This window comes from Microchirus variegatus (assembly GCF_963457635.1).
Source record: "Microchirus variegatus genome assembly, chromosome: 18".
Taxonomy (NCBI): Eukaryota; Metazoa; Chordata; class Actinopteri; order Pleuronectiformes; family Soleidae; genus Microchirus; species Microchirus variegatus.
The window spans coordinates 2,842,784-2,861,919 of record NC_139819.1 but is presented as its reverse complement, the minus strand read 5'-3'; the positions used below and the strand labels follow the sequence as shown (position 1 = coordinate 2,861,919).

At 43.0% G+C, this 19,136-nt stretch overlaps 2 protein-coding genes across 2 annotated transcripts; one reads left to right on the top strand and one right to left on the bottom strand.

Moving 5' to 3' along the window:
- Window positions 1–844: 844 nt before the first annotated feature.
- ciao1 (cytosolic iron-sulfur assembly component 1) lies at window positions 845–3,886 on the top strand. Its single transcript, XM_083905339.1, has 8 exons — window positions 845–884; window positions 961–1,114; window positions 1,697–1,845; window positions 1,979–2,090; window positions 2,278–2,366; window positions 2,787–2,988; window positions 3,197–3,263; window positions 3,548–3,886. Exons 2-8 carry the CDS (start codon window positions 976–978, stop codon window positions 3,780–3,782), a joined length of 993 nt encoding a protein of 330 aa, XP_083761465.1. The 5' UTR covers window positions 845–884; window positions 961–975; the 3' UTR covers window positions 3,783–3,886.
- Window positions 3,887–4,034: 148 nt separating this feature from the next.
- snrnp200 (small nuclear ribonucleoprotein 200 (U5)) lies at window positions 4,035–17,508 on the bottom strand. The gene is made up of 43 exons (XM_083904719.1): window positions 17,311–17,508; window positions 16,313–16,476; window positions 16,019–16,190; window positions 15,738–15,930; window positions 15,509–15,564; window positions 15,261–15,359; window positions 14,890–15,042; window positions 14,637–14,736; window positions 14,418–14,554; window positions 14,256–14,333; window positions 13,815–14,126; window positions 13,389–13,544; window positions 13,126–13,296; window positions 12,838–13,031; window positions 12,585–12,708; window positions 12,316–12,465; window positions 11,990–12,232; window positions 11,278–11,466; window positions 10,992–11,189; window positions 10,757–10,909; window positions 10,587–10,667; window positions 10,367–10,450; window positions 10,161–10,267; window positions 9,937–10,055; window positions 9,690–9,844; window positions 9,394–9,583; window positions 9,123–9,296; window positions 8,877–9,037; window positions 8,557–8,784; window positions 8,279–8,470; window positions 7,715–7,893; window positions 7,472–7,623; window positions 7,263–7,371; window positions 7,060–7,168; window positions 6,771–6,960; window positions 6,457–6,621; window positions 6,176–6,297; window positions 5,907–6,050; window positions 5,484–5,660; window positions 5,229–5,389; window positions 5,059–5,140; window positions 4,600–4,692; window positions 4,035–4,465 (listed from the first exon to the last, which is right to left on the bottom strand). Exons 1-43 carry the CDS (start codon window positions 17,353–17,355, stop codon window positions 4,316–4,318), a joined length of 6,411 nt encoding a protein of 2,136 aa, XP_083760845.1. The 5' UTR covers window positions 17,356–17,508; the 3' UTR covers window positions 4,035–4,315.
- Window positions 17,509–19,136: the final 1,628 nt, after the last annotated feature.

The following is a 19,136-nucleotide window of genomic DNA, read 5'->3' as shown; positions in this document are numbered from 1 at the left end:
AACAAAGACTTTCATCTCTCGTCACATTGACGAGGTTTCCTTATGTCAGTGTTTGGTTTACGACCTCAGTGAAAAGTCCAGTCAGTGTAAAAACAAACATGTTGTTGTTTTTTTGTTCACCGACGTCACCGACGTCACAGACGAAGCAAACGTTAACGATAAGAGTAACCATTAACAGGTGAGAGGTCACGAGCTGCTGGTTAAAGGAACAACCAGCAACTATCTTAGTCCATCTGAACACTTTATTGTTTTATGTAAACACAACATGTCCTATGACTATGCACTTTTCATCCTCTAATTATTGTTATATTATTGTTGTTAGTAGTAGTAGAGCTGCAACTAATCATTGTTTTCATAATCGATTAATCTAAAAATCATTAAATGTCATAAAACGTTTAGAAATGATGTTGATCAGCGTTTGTCATACCTGGAAATGATGATGTTCTCAAAAGTTTTGTTTGAATCCACAAACAAAATGATTCAGTTTTTAAGGATTTCTTTGTTTTATGGCGCAAATAAAACCAGAAAATATTCACATTTAAGAAGCTTAAACTATCAGAAATCTTGTTTTAATCATGACAAAAGTAGTATCAAAATAGTTTAGATTAAGTTAGTCATCGATTAATCGTTTCAGCTCGAGTTAGTAGTTGTAGTAGTATTGTTAGTTGTCTTATTTTTGCTGAATCTCCTGATGTGTCTTCCAGTCCAGTAGGTGGCGGTATTGTCGCGGAAATGCAGTTTTAAAAATGTCTGCTAACTGACAGAACTCCCATGATGCTCTGCGCGAGGAAACCTGACAGTCCAAGATGGCGGCGACTTCCGCGCTGAAGATGATTTGTTGAACTTTTGTCCAAACACATTCCGCCTTTTTCTCTGACAACACTGTTAGTTAGTTGGTTAGTGAGTTAGTTAGTTAGTTAGTGACAGTGTAAACAGTGTGTTTTTGTGTGTGTTTGATAGTCGCGGACCGTCGTAATGAAGGAGTCTCTGTCGCTGCTGCACAGACTCAGCGCTCACCCGGACTCTCGCTGCTGGTTCATCAGCTGGAATGGTTCTGGAACTCTGCTCGCGTCATGTGGAGGAGACAAGATGATCCGGATCTGGGGAAGAGAAGGTCAGTCAGAGACGTCACTATCCATCCCATCATCACCATCATTATTATTATTATCATTAACAACAGAAAAGGAGGTGGAACTAACGGTCAGGAGACAACATCAGTAATAACAACCGTCCATCTTCTACCCACTTAGTCCTCCACATGAGGCTCAAAGGTCAAACACGAAATAAGCAGCTTTATATTAAGTACCTTAACGTGAAACTTGAGTAAAAGTACAAGTTATGTTACCAGAAAATGACTTTGGTAGAAGTTTTTAGTAATATTACTATAGTAAAAGGTCTATAGTAAAGGTCTTAACGTTTATGACACTTGATGCATGCATCAAAAGTCATTTTCTGATATAAAATGTAGTTACGCTGTAACAGTATAATAAAAAGCAAAGAAGCCAGAAAATATTAACATTTAAGAAGCTGAAAAAACACACAATCAGATTGTGTTTCTTACACTACATAAGCAGATATAAATGTCCGTCTTGCTGATTTCAGTTGATTTTTCCATGAATTCAAAGTGAGTTTCTTGTTTACATTGCTGTAATGTCTGTAGTATATACAGTATTTGTATTTGTTTTACGTGAACCAGGAGACTCGTGGGTTTGTAAGAGTGTCCTGGAGGACGCTCACCAGCGCACAGTGAGGAAAGTGGCCTGGTCTCCGTGTGGAAACTATCTGGCCTCCGCCAGCTTCGATGCAACCACGTGTATCTGGAAGAAGAAGAACAACGACTTTGAGGTGAGACGACGATGAAGACGACAACCGTGATATTTAAAAAATAACCTGAACTGATCCTGGAGAAACACTGAATCCCCTGTGAAAGGTATTTATATTAGTGGGTTTGATGATTCATTGTTGTTTTGTGGCGCAGAGTCTGACCGTGTTGGAAGGTCATGAAAACGAGGTCAAATGTGTGACGTGGGCTCCTTCAGGAAATCTGCTGGCGACGTGTAGTCGAGACAAAAGCGTCTGGATCTGGGAAGGTTAGTGTGTCACAATTACAGACATACTATACTTAGTTATTGCTTTATTACATCCATAAATGAGCCGGTTTATGGTTTAACACATTCATTTATGTGAGTGACGTTAAAAAACATCATGTCACAAGAAACTTAAGAAAATGTTATAATAAAGTGACATAAATAAGCTCCGAGTTTGTTTTTGTTTCAGTGGACGAAGACGACGAGTACGAGTGTGTGACCGTGTTAAACTCGCACACACAAGACGTCAAACATGTGGTGTGGCATCCAACGCAAGAGGTGACAGACACACACACACTCATCACAGTTAACCACAGAACTCTGCAGAACTTCCTGTTCACTGTAAACAGGAAATGTTGAAACTAAAAAAAAAACAATGAACAAATGAGTCAAATATTGATAAAGACTGAGCCTCCATTTTGATTCTGAGCTTACAAAGTTTATAAGAACACATAATCTACTGACTATTATGATGTTATAATATACACAGTTATGTCAGCTCATGAAATCTGATTAATTCATGGGTTTTAATCCTATTATTGAAATCTAATTGGTTTATTTTAGTATAAATAGTCAGATTTATTGAAACTATTTTGGTGTCATGTATTCATATTACCATGCTGGATGAAAACAGATTACAGACAAACAAGTTTTGTTGATTCCATGTATTTTTTTCACTACGTTTGTTTGTTTGTGCAGCTGTTAGCTTCAGCCAGCTACGACAACAACATCTGTATTTACAGAGAAGAGGACGACGACTGGGAGTGTCAGGCCACGTTACAGGGACACACGTCCACCGTGTGGAGTTTGTCCTTCGACCCGTCCGGACGCAGACTGGCCTCGGGCAGCGACGACCGCACCGTCAAGATCTGGAAGGAGTTTCCAGGTGAAGCCGCTCGCGGTGAGTCAGCCACTTTTATCTTTATCTGCTTTTTATGTTTAAAGTAAAAAGTGTCATTTTTTTCCCCTTCAGGAAAATCAAGTTTAGTTAATTTTGCATGTACTTGACTTATAACAGATTTATGTTAATTTAGCAGAATGATCTGTAAACTTTTATGAACTTTTCTTTACTGTGATATAAAACATGATTTTTTTTCTTTGTCAAACAGATTTGTCGTGGAAGTGCGTTTGCACTTTGTCTGGATTTCACACGCGAACAGTTTACGATGTCGCCTGGTAAGAATCATCTTTCTTCTAAAAAGAAAAAAACCTTCCAGATTATCACAGATCATCAACAGTGGGATTATATTAATTCAACGTGTTTGTTATCTAGTGCAGCAGAAAAACATCTCGATTTGTTCCAAAATCTACTTACTTAAAATTAAAGGTAAAAAGATAAATCCTGAAAACATGCGTTAATCTCCAACATTTAGCAAAGGAAATGTCTCGCACTCAATATTTAGCAGGAGTCAGGTGTGGTTTGTGTATCAAATGAGCTAACGTTGTCGACTCGTGTTCAGGTGTAAACTGACCGGCGCTCTGGCGACAGCGTGCGGCGACGACGGCGTTCGCGTCTTTAAGGAGGACGAGTCGTCGGATCCAGATCAGCCGATCTTCTCGTTGGCGGCTCAGGCGAAGAAGGCTCACAATCAGGACGTCAATTGCGTCGCCTGGCACCCGCAGGAGGCGGGGCTTCTGGCCACCTGCAGCGACGACGGAGACATCGCCATCTGGAGGTTTCAGGTGGAAGAGTGAACGCCGCGTTTCCATCCCGACAACTCGCCAAGCGCGTCCAGTCGCTTAAGGAAAGACACGCCCACTTCCTGCAAAACATGCTTTTATCCTCGTTACCCACAATCCCACACGTCTGTGACTTTACATGAGTATGTGCTCATTACTGTTTATAGAAAATAAATCAAACTTTATGAAGAAAAACATTTGTGACTTTTTTTTATTGCAAAAAAAAAAAAAATTCCATTTAAACATTTAAAAACATTCTGACTGGATTTAAGAAGGAAAAAACACACAAAAGAATTCAAACATGAAATCTGGAATTAGAGTTTACATCCCTCACATAATCTGGATTAATTTAATCTGCTTTTTTGAAAACAAACAGCAAATCTTTACCGCGTGTTTTCAGTAAAAGTGTAGAAAAGAGTCAATTCTGGGATTTAAACTGAAGAACCAAACGACTGAATATCTACAGTAAAAAAAAAACACGTACTGCTCCTTTATTATATAAAACAAACCACGTGTCAGAGTTTGTCGCGTTGTTTTTTTCGTGAGTTTTAGTCAGAGTCGGAGTCTCCGTCGCTGTCGTTCTCCTTCACGTCGGCGCTGAACTTGTACTCCTGGTCACAGCCCATGTAGGCGTCGCTCATGAAGTACAGCGTGTAGTTGTGGACGCCCATCACCGGGGCAACGAAGTCCAGCTTCACCTGCGCACGGAGAAAAAAACACAACACGTTATTAGACTTACGTCGGCAACAAAACTCGGTCTGATTGGTTAGCGGTGAATCTCGTGACAAAACCCGAAAGAAGAAAATGCTTGAACAATCAGATTATGTCTGACCTTTGCTTTCTGCTGCAGCGTCAGCCTCTTGATGGAGATCAGACTGTTGGACTTGGGGTCACCGATCACGACCCACCAGCCTTCTTCACGTTTCTGTGCAAATGATATAAAAACATATAACAGTTAATAATGACGTTAAACATGATGATTAAAATATGCTTATATACTATATATTATTGGACAAATATTCTAATCTTCAGTGTGTCGGGGAAATGAAAGTAAAGCAGCTTGTGTAGAATTAACAAGACAAATCCTCACTGCTGCTGCCACCTTGTGGTCATCAGTAGAATAGAAATTTGAATTTGTTTATTTACATTTTAAATATTTTAAATTATAGACTTTTTTTTTAATCATCAAGCAAATAAACTGACACTTATGTCAATCTCTAACACACATACATATTTTCTTTATGTAATAGTTGAAGCACAGTGAGTGGAGATTATAATCCGTGTGTTTTACCTGAGGGAAGAGCGGTGCGATGACAGGCCCAGTCACCTCCTCCTCTCTCTCCAGCTGAACTTGAACCAGAACTGGACTTCCACTGCACACACACACACAGATGTTAACACACATGATAAATATTGTAATGTGACTGAGGTATTATGCCATCATCGTCAATCCACTCGTACCTTTTGATGTTGTCTTTTTCTGCCACCTCGTACGACAGCTCGATGTTCGGGTATCGGTTACTGAATCGAGCCACGTCGGTCATCTGAGCGTCCGACAGCTGCAGCAGAGAACTTCTGTCTTCGTCCTCCATCTCCATGATGTCAAAGATGCTCTCCACGCCCTGAGGAAAAAACGAGAGAAACATACGACTCAGCGGGAGGGAGGACGTGAAGGAGTGAGTGAGTGTGGATGAAGGTGAAAAAACGGTGACAAACCTTGTCAGTGCAGCGTTTGATGTGCTCCGAAGTGAAGAACGGCAGCTGTTTGAGGTACGAGTCTTTGGACCACATGGCCTGAGTCACCATCTGAGCCAACTCCATGGCTGCCAGAGCCGGACTGAGCCAACCGTTACTGGAGAGGACGTCCACGCACGCCTGGATCAGACGGATCGCCTGCACGCACACACACACAGTGACGGAGAGAAATGGAATCAGACCAACTTTAATTTAAGAAGCTGAAAAATCACACAAACTTTGTTTTAATGAAAAAAACAAACGTCAAAACTGATAAATCAATTAACTGACAATTCACTTCCAACGATCAATAATCATAGCGAGTTTGAAGATAGATTTAGACTGGACGTTATGAAAAATAATCACTACTTTTATCCATAAATGAACGTGTGATGAACATCGTACCTTGCTGAGAATGTCCTCAGTGTCCGACTGCAGCTCAGCGCTCAGCTGCATCCTGGACAGATGAGCCTGCAGCAGCAGGTTCGTCTTCACGTGAGGATCGTTGAACTTGGGGTTGTTCAGTTTGTGAGGAACCTTCTGTGCCAACTGCAACACGGAGAATAAATAAATTAGTAAATTAATCAAGGTTCACTTTCTGCAAGGGACAAAACAATCACTCAAAACATTCTTGTTTTTCACTTCATTACAGATTTTCTTTGTGTCACATTTACCTGTCGCAGAAGCGTGTCCTCGTGGTGTCTGATGGGAATGTTCTTGTACTCGGCGGCGTTAGAGATGATCTCGATCAATCCTCGGATCTTTGTCTTGGCGTTCAGAGACATGCTGAACAACTCTGATAAACAAACACAAATAAAGAAATAAATAAATAAAAGCAACAACAACACAGTAATGTTTGAATTCAGATTTCACTTTTGTGCTTTTTATCTAAAACATCATGATTGTAGCTCCTAATAAGCCGTTATATCTCCTAATAAGAATCTTAATAACAAACCAATGGTGGTGTAGTTGATGTAGTAGTAGGCGGCGATCATGCCCAGATTGAGAGGAGCCACGTCCATCTCGTCCTCGATGCTGATGCACTTGGACTGTTCCAGGTCATGTAACGTGTTCTCCACCAGCTCAGACAGATGGTCAGACAAGTGACGGTGGGACATGCCTGAAAAACAATGTTTATTTATGACTTTTATGAGACAGAAACTATGCCAAAAAACTTGCTGAGGCTTTTAATGGTCTAAGTTTAAAGTTTAAGTTTTGATTTCATCTACATGAACAATTCAGTGCCACAACCAGATCTTACTGACTGACCTTGCAGGTTGTAGTAGTTGGGGTTCTGGGTCATGCGGCGGTAGAGGAACGTCCAGGTCAGATAATCCACGGCGTCCTGCTTGTTCTCCACCGTCTTGGTGACGATCTCGGCGTTGAAGTGGTCGTGGAGACAGTGGTCCAAGTGAGACTCCACCGGCAGAGGCTCGTACAGGAACTTTTTAAAGAAGTCCTAACGGAAAATAAACAACGCCAACAGAATGGTTTTTCTTTGGTCTTCCATCAGTTATATATTTTTTTTATGTGGGACAAACAGCAGAGGTTCTCGTACCTTCTTGGATCCCTGACACATGATCACACAGCGGCCCTCGTCGTCCAACATGGGTCTGTTGGCCTTGCCCACCATCTGCAAGACGTCGTATATGGGATAATCCACGTATCTGATGGAGAGAGTTGGCGGATGACGTCAATGACACATGACATTACAAACAAATACATAAAAACCTTCTAGACTCAGTGCAGTGGGAGCCTTACGCGTGGATTTTGCCGTTGTAGTACTGCGTGTCCATGACGATGACGAGGTGAGCGGAGATGTTGATGCCCCAGCAGAGCGAGCGGGAGGAGACCACCACCTGAACAGCACCTGCAGAGAGAAGAAAAACATGAGCAAAACGATGAAGAATAAAAAATAAAAAACGATGATTGTCTCATGTCAACATTTGCAGAGCAGGAGTGAGTCGTACCAGAGTTGAAGAGCTGCTCCACGATCTTACGCTCGATGGCAGACAGACCCTCGTGCAGGTAGCCCACACCGTTGGCCAGAGTCTCCTTCAAAGTTGGATCATTGATTTTCTCCAGGAACGGAACGAGGTCTTTCTCAGTGCAGTGAAGGAACCTACAGAGAAACAGAAAAGTTTATTCTCCGACAAGACAACAAGATAAGAGTTTGTTTGTTTTGTCAGTGAAACACCGCAGTAGAGACCGACCTCTGAGGAACCACATCAGCAGCACAGAAGGTCAGGATGTCGATGGCTGTGAGGCGAGTCTGTCGTCGGGACGGGACGAACACCACGGCGGGTTTGGAGGGAGAGTGCTTCATGATGGCGTGGTAAACGGGCTTCGCCATCGACAGCAGCCGAGTCTGAGTGTGACTCACGTTGAAGCCCTGAACGAGACGGAAACGTTCAAAACAAAAGCAGGAAACGAAAAGAAAACAAGAAAGTCGTTGAATTTGGGCAACAAAACTCAAACTTAATAGCCCATTCAAGATAAAGGACGTCAGGCCACTTCGGTAATCATCATATGATCATATGAAGAAACTCAGACATTTCGACTTCAGACTATAACGAGAACACGCCAACAACCATGACACTAAAGCATGTGAAATGCATAAGGAAGTACTCTGTGGTTCACACCATGGATTGCAAAGTAACAAGCAAATCTGTGGATTCAGCTGGACTCGGCATCATAAATTATCCTCTAGCTCCAAGATTCTGACAACTTTAATGATCAAAATGAATTAAAAAAAAAACATCTTTGAGTTGACAGACCTGGATGTGCAGCTCCAGAGGCACCGGCCTGACGTTGGGGTGGAAATTAAACGTGGCCGTGGTGCTGCAGCCGAGCCAGTGAGCCACGTCTTTGGCGTTGGACAGAGACGAGCTGAGCGCCACGATGCGAATGGGCCGCTCGATCTGAGAGGAGATGTATCTCATCCTGGAGCAGATGACCTCCAACACAGGCTGAAAAGCAACACATAAAACACAGATAAATACATGAAACATATAGACATGACATGTCTGAAATGCAGCAGGAGTTGATCTCTTACTCCGTTCTCTCCTCCGATGAGATGAGTTTCATCCACGATGAAGAGGCTGACGTTCTGCACGTTCTTCCTCTGCTTCCAGCGGCGGGACAGGATGTCCCACTTGTCGGGCGTGCTGACGATGATGTCGCCTTTCCCCAGGAGCTTCAGGTCGGTGCTGGTCTCTCCCGTCAGCAGAACCACCTTCTTGTTCAGGATGTCCTGGAACTTCTGGTGCCAGTCGACAAACACCTGAGACACAAAGATGGAAGATGTCGGGTTAAAGAATGAGAAGTGGTGTCAAAGTAAAACCAGTAGGAGATTTTATAGAGCAGACATCTCACCTGCTCAGCCAGTGCTTCCATGGGAGTGATGTAGACACAGCGACCTTCTGCGTTGTGCAGCAACATCCTCAGAATTGCAAACTCAGCACAGATGGTCTTTCCACTGCCGGTGGGAGCTCCCACAAACACGTTATCGTCACTGTTGTACACCGCGTTGAACACTGCGGGGACAGGAAACAACAGAAATGAGTCAACGTGTCCTGTGTTTGAGGAGCGGACACACAATGTGTGTGAACTGTTCTGCACCTTGGGTCTGAATGGGGTTAAAGAAGGGGAACTTGTTCTGGTAAAGAGCCTCAAAGGAAGAGTTCCTGAGAGCAGTGACGGGCAGAGGCTGCAGGTCCAGCAGCTCAGTAGGAGGAGGATATTTCTCTGGAAGGATCAGGTGACGGAAGGAAACCGGGAGCTGAGTCTCACAGGCTGAAGAGAAGCAGGAGATAAGGAGCAGTGAGATGAAACATTAACTTTAAACGTGTCACATGAAGACGTGTGTGTTGTTTTCAGTCAGGTTACTCACAGAGCCATCGGTCTGACAGGACACGGATGAAGTACTGCGGAGGCAGAGGCTCGAACACGGGGACGAAGAAGGTGACCAGGTGCTCGTCTTGAGCGTACTTGGCTTTGAGCAGGAAATACTCGTGGTGGAGGATGACCTCGCTGTCGACGTCCTCCACCAGGATCCAGAAAGCCTCTGATGATCCATGAATCTGAGCAGGAAATATATTCATCAATATGTATACATACATACATATAACTCTAACTCATCGTGAGGGCTTTTTAATCATACACCAGTAACCGTTCCTCATGACTGACCTTGTCGTCCCACTGAAAGTCAGGAGTGATGGTGAGCTCCACCTTGAGCGTGGAGCGAGTGATGGGCTGCAGATGAACGGCCAGGTCCAGTTTGGGGAACTGATGGACGTATTTGTGGATGGTTTTCCCCATCTTTGGCATTCTGATCAGCTCACCTGGAAAATAATAATAAAAACAATAAATAAAAAAGTATCAAGTATGTGATGTCTTACTTGTACTTGCATGTTGTCCAGGAGGAACAACTCACCAATCTCGTTATGGTTGAGGTCGTACAGACGCTCGAAGGGGAAGTTCTTCTTCTCGATCTTCTTGATCACTTCCTCTGGGAGCTTCTTGAACTGCCTGAGTGGAGACATTGACTGCCACCTAGAGGAGAAGCAGAGGATCAGTCGTTTTAGTCTCTTTAGAGCACGGCAAAGGGCGAATGAATCGATTCAAGAGAGAAAACTATTTTTTAAAAAGTGGACTCACATTCTCTTGTCGATCATCTTGCACAGATTCATGGTCTTGTCCGTCAGTTGGGCCCAGCCTCTGTTCAACACAATCTCAAATATGGCTCGCATCAATCTGCCGGCACTCTGGAAGAAGAAGGGAACACATTAATGAATACTTCCACCTCAAAATAGGGGAGGTACGATATACCACATACATATAAAGCCCAGTATGTTCCACTGTACCTGTGTGACATAGACCATGTCTGCCATGAGAGCAAAACCTTCCAGTTTGAGCTGAGAGATGTACGCCTGCAGCAGCACATTGATCTGGAAGAAGAAGAAAAAGAAAAAGAGACCATAGTGAATAAATAAAAGAACAGTCCAAGTCAATCTCTCTAAGATGAGAATAATTGTCATTTTAATCATCATCATCATCATCATCATCTCTGGTCATGTACTCTACCTTAGCACTGGGCTCCTCGATGCTCTCCTTCACAGGAATAGGAACTCTCTCCAGCAGTTTCTGAAGCTCCAGCTTCTCTTCCTGTGAACAAAAACAAACACATGTTTATATTTAAAAAGTGAACAGCTCAAAAACGCCACACACACTGAAAGTCTCTGACGTCAACACACCTCTCTGACGGTGATGTTCCTGAACTCTGAGGACAGCGAGAAGACTCTGAAGAGCTCGATCTCACTCAGCGTGGGCTTCAGCAGCTGGTTGTAGGTTTGAATGGAGTCGTGAGTGATGTAGAAGTGACTGGCGATGCGTCCCAGGTCTGTAACCTTCAGGTAAAGACACAGATATGGTTGGATACTGCTCAGATTTTCCCTGGTTTCCGTTACCATCTCTTTTATGTGTGCAAACCTGGAAGCTGCCGGTCCTCTTGTCATATTTGACCAGGCTGTTCTTGTCCAGGACGTTGGCTCCTGTGTGCACCAGGTCCGTCCTGCGTCGCTCCAACAGAGGGTCTGTGCTGCGGTCATCATGTGACACGCCGTACAGCGTGGGGTTACGGAGCATTCGCACGTACAGGTAAGAGTAGCCCAGCCAGTTCACGGCGTCCTGGTACAAAAAAACCCATCATATTTTAATTACATAATGACCTTCTTCCTCTGTAACAGATTCAGTGTGTAAGGCGTTGACTTCTGACCTTCACAGTCTGCACGTTGCCCAGTACGATCTCAGCGTTCAGCATGTCGGGCAGCTTCGCCACCATCTGACTCTCGATGGGCAGCTGCTGGTTGAGCAGCGACAGATAATACTGCAGTTCTCCGTGAGACGTGATCAGGATTCCTTCTCCTTTAGTGTCGTACTGAGGACGACCGGCTCGACCGAGCATCTGCGATCAGATATTATTCATCAAATTATTAGTGTTGGTGTTTGAGCTGAAACAGTTCATGGATTATTAATCCATTAGTAAATTAATTGTCAACTATTTTGATTATCGATAATGGGTTTTTCGTGATTAAAACAAGACTTCTGATTGTTTTAGCTTCTTAAATGTGAATATTTTCTTTATTTCTTTGCTCCACATAACAAAGAAATCATTAAAACTGACAACATTTTCTCACATTTATGAACCAAACGATTAACCGGAAAACAATCGACAGATTAATCGATTACAAAAATAATCGTTAGTTGCAGCTCGAGTTGGTGTCGATACAAAGAGGAAGAACATAGGGAGGGAGGAGGAAGTGAGGACAGCTGGTGAAACAGAAGAGGACACGAATGGAGAGGTGAATGTGAAGAACATGAAAGGGAAGATGAAGAAGAAGAAAAGTAGAGAAGATGACCATGAAGGAAAAGAAAAAGAAGAACAATAAAAACATGAAAAATAAAAGATGATGAACAAACAGACTGACCTGTAAAATGTCCAGGGCTCCCAGCTCAGTCCACCTGCCTTTCTCTGGACTGTACACCTGTGTTCCTTTAATGATGACAGTGTGAGCCGGGAGGTTCACGCCCCAGGCCAGAGTGGCTGTGGACACCAGAACCTGGATGTGTCTGTCTGCAAACAGATCCTCCACCAGCGTACGGTCCACTCTGGTCATACCAGCGTGATGGATGGCGAAACCATATGGCAGCAAATCCTTCAGCTCCAGGTTCTGGATCACAAGACGTTCAGGCGTTAAGTCTCACAGAACAGACACACGATTATTTATGATGATCAGGCGTGACTGTAGCTCACCTTGCACTGCTCTGCCTCAGTCCTTAACACTTCAGTGGAAGCTGAACCTTCTCTGAGGAAGAGTCCCAGTGTGTCCTTCTCCAGACACATGTCTCTGATGGCCCTGGCTGTCTTTCCTGTCTCCTTCCTGGAGTGGACAAACACCAGCACCTGTAGAAGACAACAATGACATCCGGGGTCATTTATTGTTGTAATTGTTTTCGTGACAGGGACTCAAAACCAGAAGTTCCATAAGCAAGTTCCTGTGAATGAACTCAGACTGGACTCACCTGATTCTTTCCAGCATGTTCCATGATCTTCTCGTAAACGATCTCATTCATGATCTGGAAACGTTTGATGGCCTTTTTCTCTGTGATGCCAACGTACGTCTGCTCCAAGGGCACGGGACGGAAACTACATACGAACACAAGAATATAAACAGTTATCAAAGGTCTGTGTAGAGTTAGGTACACAAATTGTAAACAATAATGTTAATCAAGGTAATAAATAGTAGGGAGTAAATGTTTTCTCCAAACATCATACCTGTTGTCAAAGTAGAAGAGTCCTTTAGCAGGATCCACACGCAGACAGGTCGCCACGTCTTCATAGTTGGGCAGTGTCGCGCTGAGGCCGATCAAACGCACGTCCTCTTGGGTCAGCTCCACGTTCCGGATAGTTCTTGCCACCAGAGACTCCAACACCGGTCCACGGTCGTCGTGAAGCAGGTGGATTTCATCCTAAACAAAATACATTCAAGAGTTTTTTTTTAACGTTGGAATAAATGTTGACATTTGTTTTGTACGAGGACCGCGCGTCACGACGATCACTTACGATGATGATGAGGCGCACGAGCTGCGTGTACGTTCGCTCTCCACCTTTACGGGTGATGATGTCCCATTTTTCAGGAGTACAGACGATGATTTGCGTGGCGTTGATCTCCTCTTTGCAGAGCTGGTGGTCTCCCGTCAGCTCAGACACTGTGATGCCGTAACTTTCCAAACGCTGGGGTGAGAAGTGAGATGAGATGCTCGTCATTGAATGAGCTCAAAGTGAGCAAAAATAATAATAATTTAAAAAAGGCAAAAGAGTCTCACCTTACTGAAACTTCCCACCATCTCCTGTACCAGTGAACGCATCGGGGCAATGTAGATGATTTTGAAGTCGTCCACGTTGATGGTTCCGTCCAGGTTTATGTGCTTCCCAATTTCTCTCAACATTGCCATCAGGGCCACGTTGGTCTTACCAGCTCCCTGTGTGCACACAGGAAAATCACAAATTTAAAAGCAAAAATGATAATCAAATATTTAAAATTCCAGCTCATGAGAGCTAGTAAATGTAATGCAGGGTTTACAGTTGAGCTAATGGGAGTAACTCATGAGATACATTTAAAGTAACTTTCATTATGGAGCAAAACAAACCAGAAAATCCACATCAATCAACAACTCCTGTGTGCTGTGATGTTAAATTTTACTGCTATTTTTCTCTCTGGACTTTGGTGTGGGAGTTGTGCATCAACTTACCGTGGGTGCACACACAAGCAGGTTCTCATCAGTGTCCATCGTGGTCTTGAACAGTTTGCTCTGGATGCGGTTCAGGGTTTTGAATCCTTCAAATCCAGCCTGAGCGTACTTGGGAAGCTTCTCAATAGCAACGAGCACCTCGTCGTCAGAAAAAGCTTTGGGTTTGAGCGCGGGTACGTGAACTTCCTCGTAACCTTTGCGCTGTTTGCGAAAAGAGCCGTCAGGAAGCTGACAACGCTTGTTGGCCATGAAATGGCTGCCCTGAGTGAAGGCCAGATCCTCCAGGTCCAACAGCTGCCGAGGACCCATCGACTGTCGGGGAAGAATTGTGAAATTTCATTGTTTAAAGTGAATCTAAAGCCCCAAGCCACTTTTCAGGTGTATACCCATTACTGTTCATGTGATATACAGCCGCTAAATGTATATAGTTGTATTATTCACCTCTCCGTGGTCAATGTCCATTGCTTCCAAGTCGTCGACTCGAGATTTCCTCACCCGCTCCCTACGAGATCTCTCCTCCTACAAACGTACAAATCCAAGAGTCACAGATGGGACCGACTTGACGGAAGTGCTCAGATTATTTCACAAACAACAAAGTCTCACCCGAATGATGTCCTCCTTCTCCGTCTCCTGCAGCTGGTAAAGAATCTTTGACAGTTCCTGGTCAGACTCCATCTTCCCGATGATCCGCTCCTTCTCGGCCTCGCTCTGAGCGCTTGCCAGCATCGTGCAGTACTGAACTGTGAGTCAGCGAAATCAACATTAGATCAAAAAGACAACAACCTGAGACAAAGTCACTTGCGTAAAGCGTGTGTAACTTACTCATGCGACGGTGCTGACGGAGGACTTTGATGAAATCGAAGGTGTTGAAGCCGAGCAGCAGAACCAGCTGGTTCTCACACTCTCTGTCATCACTGGCAGTCTGTGTTTCACACAGAGAATAAAGAGAGAGTCGGGCTAATTCTTTAAAAACTATTTTATTTTATCTTACTTACTAATGTTTTGTATGCTTTGTATACAAGTGTTTATGTATTGTAATCAATTGACAAATGAGCAATTAAGAAGAAAAACGTACCTTGAGGATTTCTAAGACCTCGTCTGCTTTCTTTTGCGACACGATGGCGTCGTCGTAGAAACGGCTGAGCTGACGCTGAAGCCAGAAGGCGTCGATGTCTCGAGGATGAAGATCCTTTTTCTTCACAGTCATCACATCGCCTGTGACACCGAGCTACAACAAAAAGGCATCAAAATGCTGTCTGAATATCCAGCGATATGATTTGTCAAATATTCTTAACTCCAGTGCATGAGATCGAGTGAATGTAATGCAGGGCTCAGAGTGTGTTGAACTACCAGATCAGCTTTTATACAGTTAAACGAATCATGGAATATTCATGTTCATCTCGAGTCTAGACACAGATGAATACAGCGACTACACATTGCACTTACATTAGCTGTCAGAGTGCTGCCCACATCTGCTTCCTCTCCTTCACTGTCTTCATCCCCGTGTTCATCATGTACTTCACCAAACGGGTCTTCATCGCCCTCCTGTACAATAATAAAACCATCATGAGCGACACGACTGATTTAAAACGGATGTTCTGAAACGTCCATACAGTAACTAACTACACATCTGGTTTAACTTTACAGTTGGAACTTTTTTTTGGCAAAAAGACAAAAAAAGAAAAGAATTTTACCTCCTCGTCAGATTCAAACTGGACGTTCACGCCGTACGTTTCATCGATGTTGTCGTCTGTGGATAAAGCAGGTCACACGACGAGGTCAGTAAAGAGTATTCAGTTGGACTACAACTACAGTGTACTCTAGGGAGACACGATACTGGACTTATTGCCAACATATCGGGAGTATTTAGTTTATACAATTATATGATAAACATTATAAAACACTTGTGTCTCATGCACTTACCCATGTTCTGTAGATCCTTGTCTCCTCCGTAATCTGTGATCTTCTTGCCCAGATTGACCAGGACATGGTAACGTGTGTCGTCAGCGGGTCCAAGAAGCTGCTCCACTTCACGCCTTCGCTCTTTGTCCCTCATTTTGTCGTTCTTCAGCACCGCTAACACTTCATCCGCCGCTCCACACAGGATATCACGTGGCTGTAGATAAGAAAGTAATAACCTGGTGAAATTACACATCACGTATTTGATAAAAAAAAAACTGCACAGATTTCCAAATCTTACTGACCTGATCTCCCAATGCTGCATGGATGAAGCTCAGCAACACCTCATAGGTTTCTCTGGTTTCTTTGGTTTTAGGCTTGTACACGATGCCCACCATCTCATCGATGCCCTCAGAAAGGAGCGTGAAGCCCTTCATTTTGTTGATATCGTGTCTGTCCTCGTCTCTCTTTCGTCTCCTGTGAGAGCAGAGAGAGAAAATAGAGACGGGATTAAGGCTCACATCACTCAAACAAACACCAGAATAATCGCACTGAAGATTATTTAAGATAATAATAACTAAGCTTTTTGAATTACTGACTTGTCTCGTCTCTCCTCCAGCTTCTGGGGTTTGGTTCTCTGAGCCTTGTCTCCCATCTTGGATCCCTCCAGCTTCCCCACCAGGGACAGCACTTCTCCTGTGGGCTCATCTCGCCGTGTGCGGTCGATCAGAGATCGATCAGCTTGTAACACCAAGTTTGAGTTCTGATGATCAAAAACAAGAAATAATTGAAACAATGTCACCAGTCGGCAACTTTCAGTGATCAGATCTGTAACACAGACAGCGCCATCACAGTTTACAAAGATTACCAATTGAAGATGTATGGATGATGAGACAATGAGCAGTTTGTTAACTAATACTTTCACATTATGCTTATGCTAATTCTAATTGATTTCAACATGTTTTTACAGCAGATAATGTTTATTGTTATTCTTTATTAAAATATTGACTTATCACTTTGTATTTATGGCTATTATTAAGTATATTACACAGTTACTATTATTTGTATTTTGTTACTTAATGCCAACACTTCAATCAATATGACTATACTACTTTCATATAGTTTATATTATATTAATACAACACTGCTGTCGTGTGTGTAAAGCGCTACTTTACACTATTGCAAGCTATATTTGTACTATATCATGTAAACGTGTAGAGGTATTCTAAAACATTTGAATGTGAAAATAAGTGGCATACTGAGAATTGACCTTTAGATGTGTATTGGATTACAGTAAATAAAGGTGAACAATCAGAATGATCAGATGTTTGTGTGACACATATAAATAAAAGCACTTTAATATAAAATAAAGTTATTTAACTGCATTAAGAAACGTAAATATGTATGCGGTAAATGTGATGTCAGTGTATATGTGCTCGGCTCTAGCTAAGCTAACCGCTAGTTAGCTTGGTTAGGGTCTGGTTAAACCGTGAATTTGAACCACAGAATGACTCGTTAGCTCGGTAACGTTTTTAAATAACCTTCGAGTTATACGTGTGTTGGTTCGTGTGTGAGTTTATGAATGAAAAACACTCACCGCTTTGTACTCGTACTGCAAACTACGAGCAGTAACATCCGCCATGCTGCTGCCGCCGCGTTAGCCTTTAGCTCCTTTAGCTGTGGATACTAACGGGTGTGCGAAGAGCCGCGTGAACTCTGTCCGTTTATAGAGACAGCATGAACATCAGTGCGGAGCTTTTCATTTGCGGATTCACGTTGTTTCCACTGCGTCCGAGTTTAATTCGCGCAAAAACCCACTGCGTTTGTACAACGTTACAAAGCGACACGAGCGAGAAAACAAGCCGCTGCCGCTGCTAACTTCCGCTTCCGGTGTCAAAAGGAAGCCACAGAAGGGGATCTTCTGCAATAGCGACTCCTGTTGGAAGGGAGCGTGGTTCCGGGCGATTATTTCCTTCACCGCCAGGTGGCAGCACAGAGTGCAATTCAGAACACATACATTACATTGTTTTTCGTCACAAAAATGACATTTTAACATAGAAAAATCAATTAAAATTAAAGGGATTTAACCCATTCAGTGAGGTTGGTCCTTATTGGTTGAAAACCTCAGGTTTAATGAGGACAAACAGCCTCGTGATCATCAGTAATGAGAGTCACATGGTCAGAGATTCACTCATTCAGCGTTTTAGTTTTAGTTTATCTTGAAAACCTAAGACTTTTCATGTTTTCTTCACCAAAATGTCCTCCATTTTGTGTCTTGTCACTGTGTGTGTGTGTGTGTGTGTGTGTGTGTGTGTGTGTGTGTGTAGTTTTCTGACGCAGGATCAGCCAAGTTCACCTCAACCTCAGCTGTCACAGCTTTTTTTCCCACATGAGTTGACCTCAGCTGTGTGTGTGTGAGCAGCTGCTGCTATGGATGACACACACACACACACACACTCATGGTATTACTCATGTTGAGGAGCAGGGCCGGCCCAAGTCTTCATGGGGCCGGATGCAAAAATTAGATTTTTTGGGGGCGTTTATTGACAGAAATAATAAAGCAGTAAATGATGCGGTGCTTGTGGGTGAACTGTTGGTGTAATGTTTTTTACTCTTTATTTACACTCTTATCGTGCACAAACTATATATATAAAAGAAGATGAGATAATGAAATGCACTATAGGGCCCCCTGGAGGTCACAAGGCCCTAGCAGGTGCTGAGTTTGCGTGTGCCCTGACCCTTACCCATTCAGTTTTCAGTGTTCAGTGACGAGGTCTGGGTCAGTTCAGGTGAGGTATTACAGACATGTGTCACCCACACTCTCTCTCTTCCTGCTCTCACTCAGATTAGTTCCACGTTGTCTCGTCTTATCCAACACACGCTGATTCTTTAGAGCCCCGAGCACTGACTGCTGCACATGTGTCCAACTCAAGGCTCGTGGGCCACATCCGGCCCGCCAGGCGATCGTATTCAGCCCCATGAGATAAACGTCTCTCCTGCTCCTTCACTGACAAACTTGTGTCTCTTTTTCATTATACAGTTCTAACTACACTCACCTCAGTTTGGCATCAGTCATGTTTTTTTTTTTTTTTTTTTCAACACATTTGGAATTATTAGTAGAATTTGGAATTATAAGCAGATTTTGGAATTATAAGAAGATTTTGGGATTAAAAGTAGATTTTGATATTATAAGTAGATTGTGATATTATAAGTAGATTTTGAATTTTAAGTGAGTAGATTTTGGAATTTTAAATAAGTAGATTTTGGAATTTTAAGTCGATTTTTTAATTTTCAGCAGAATTCTGCATATAAGTAGAATTTGGAATTATAAATAGAATTTGGGATTATAAGTATGTTTGGGGATTATAAGTAGATTTAGAATTTTAATTGAGTAGATTTTGGAATTTTAAATAAGTAGATTTT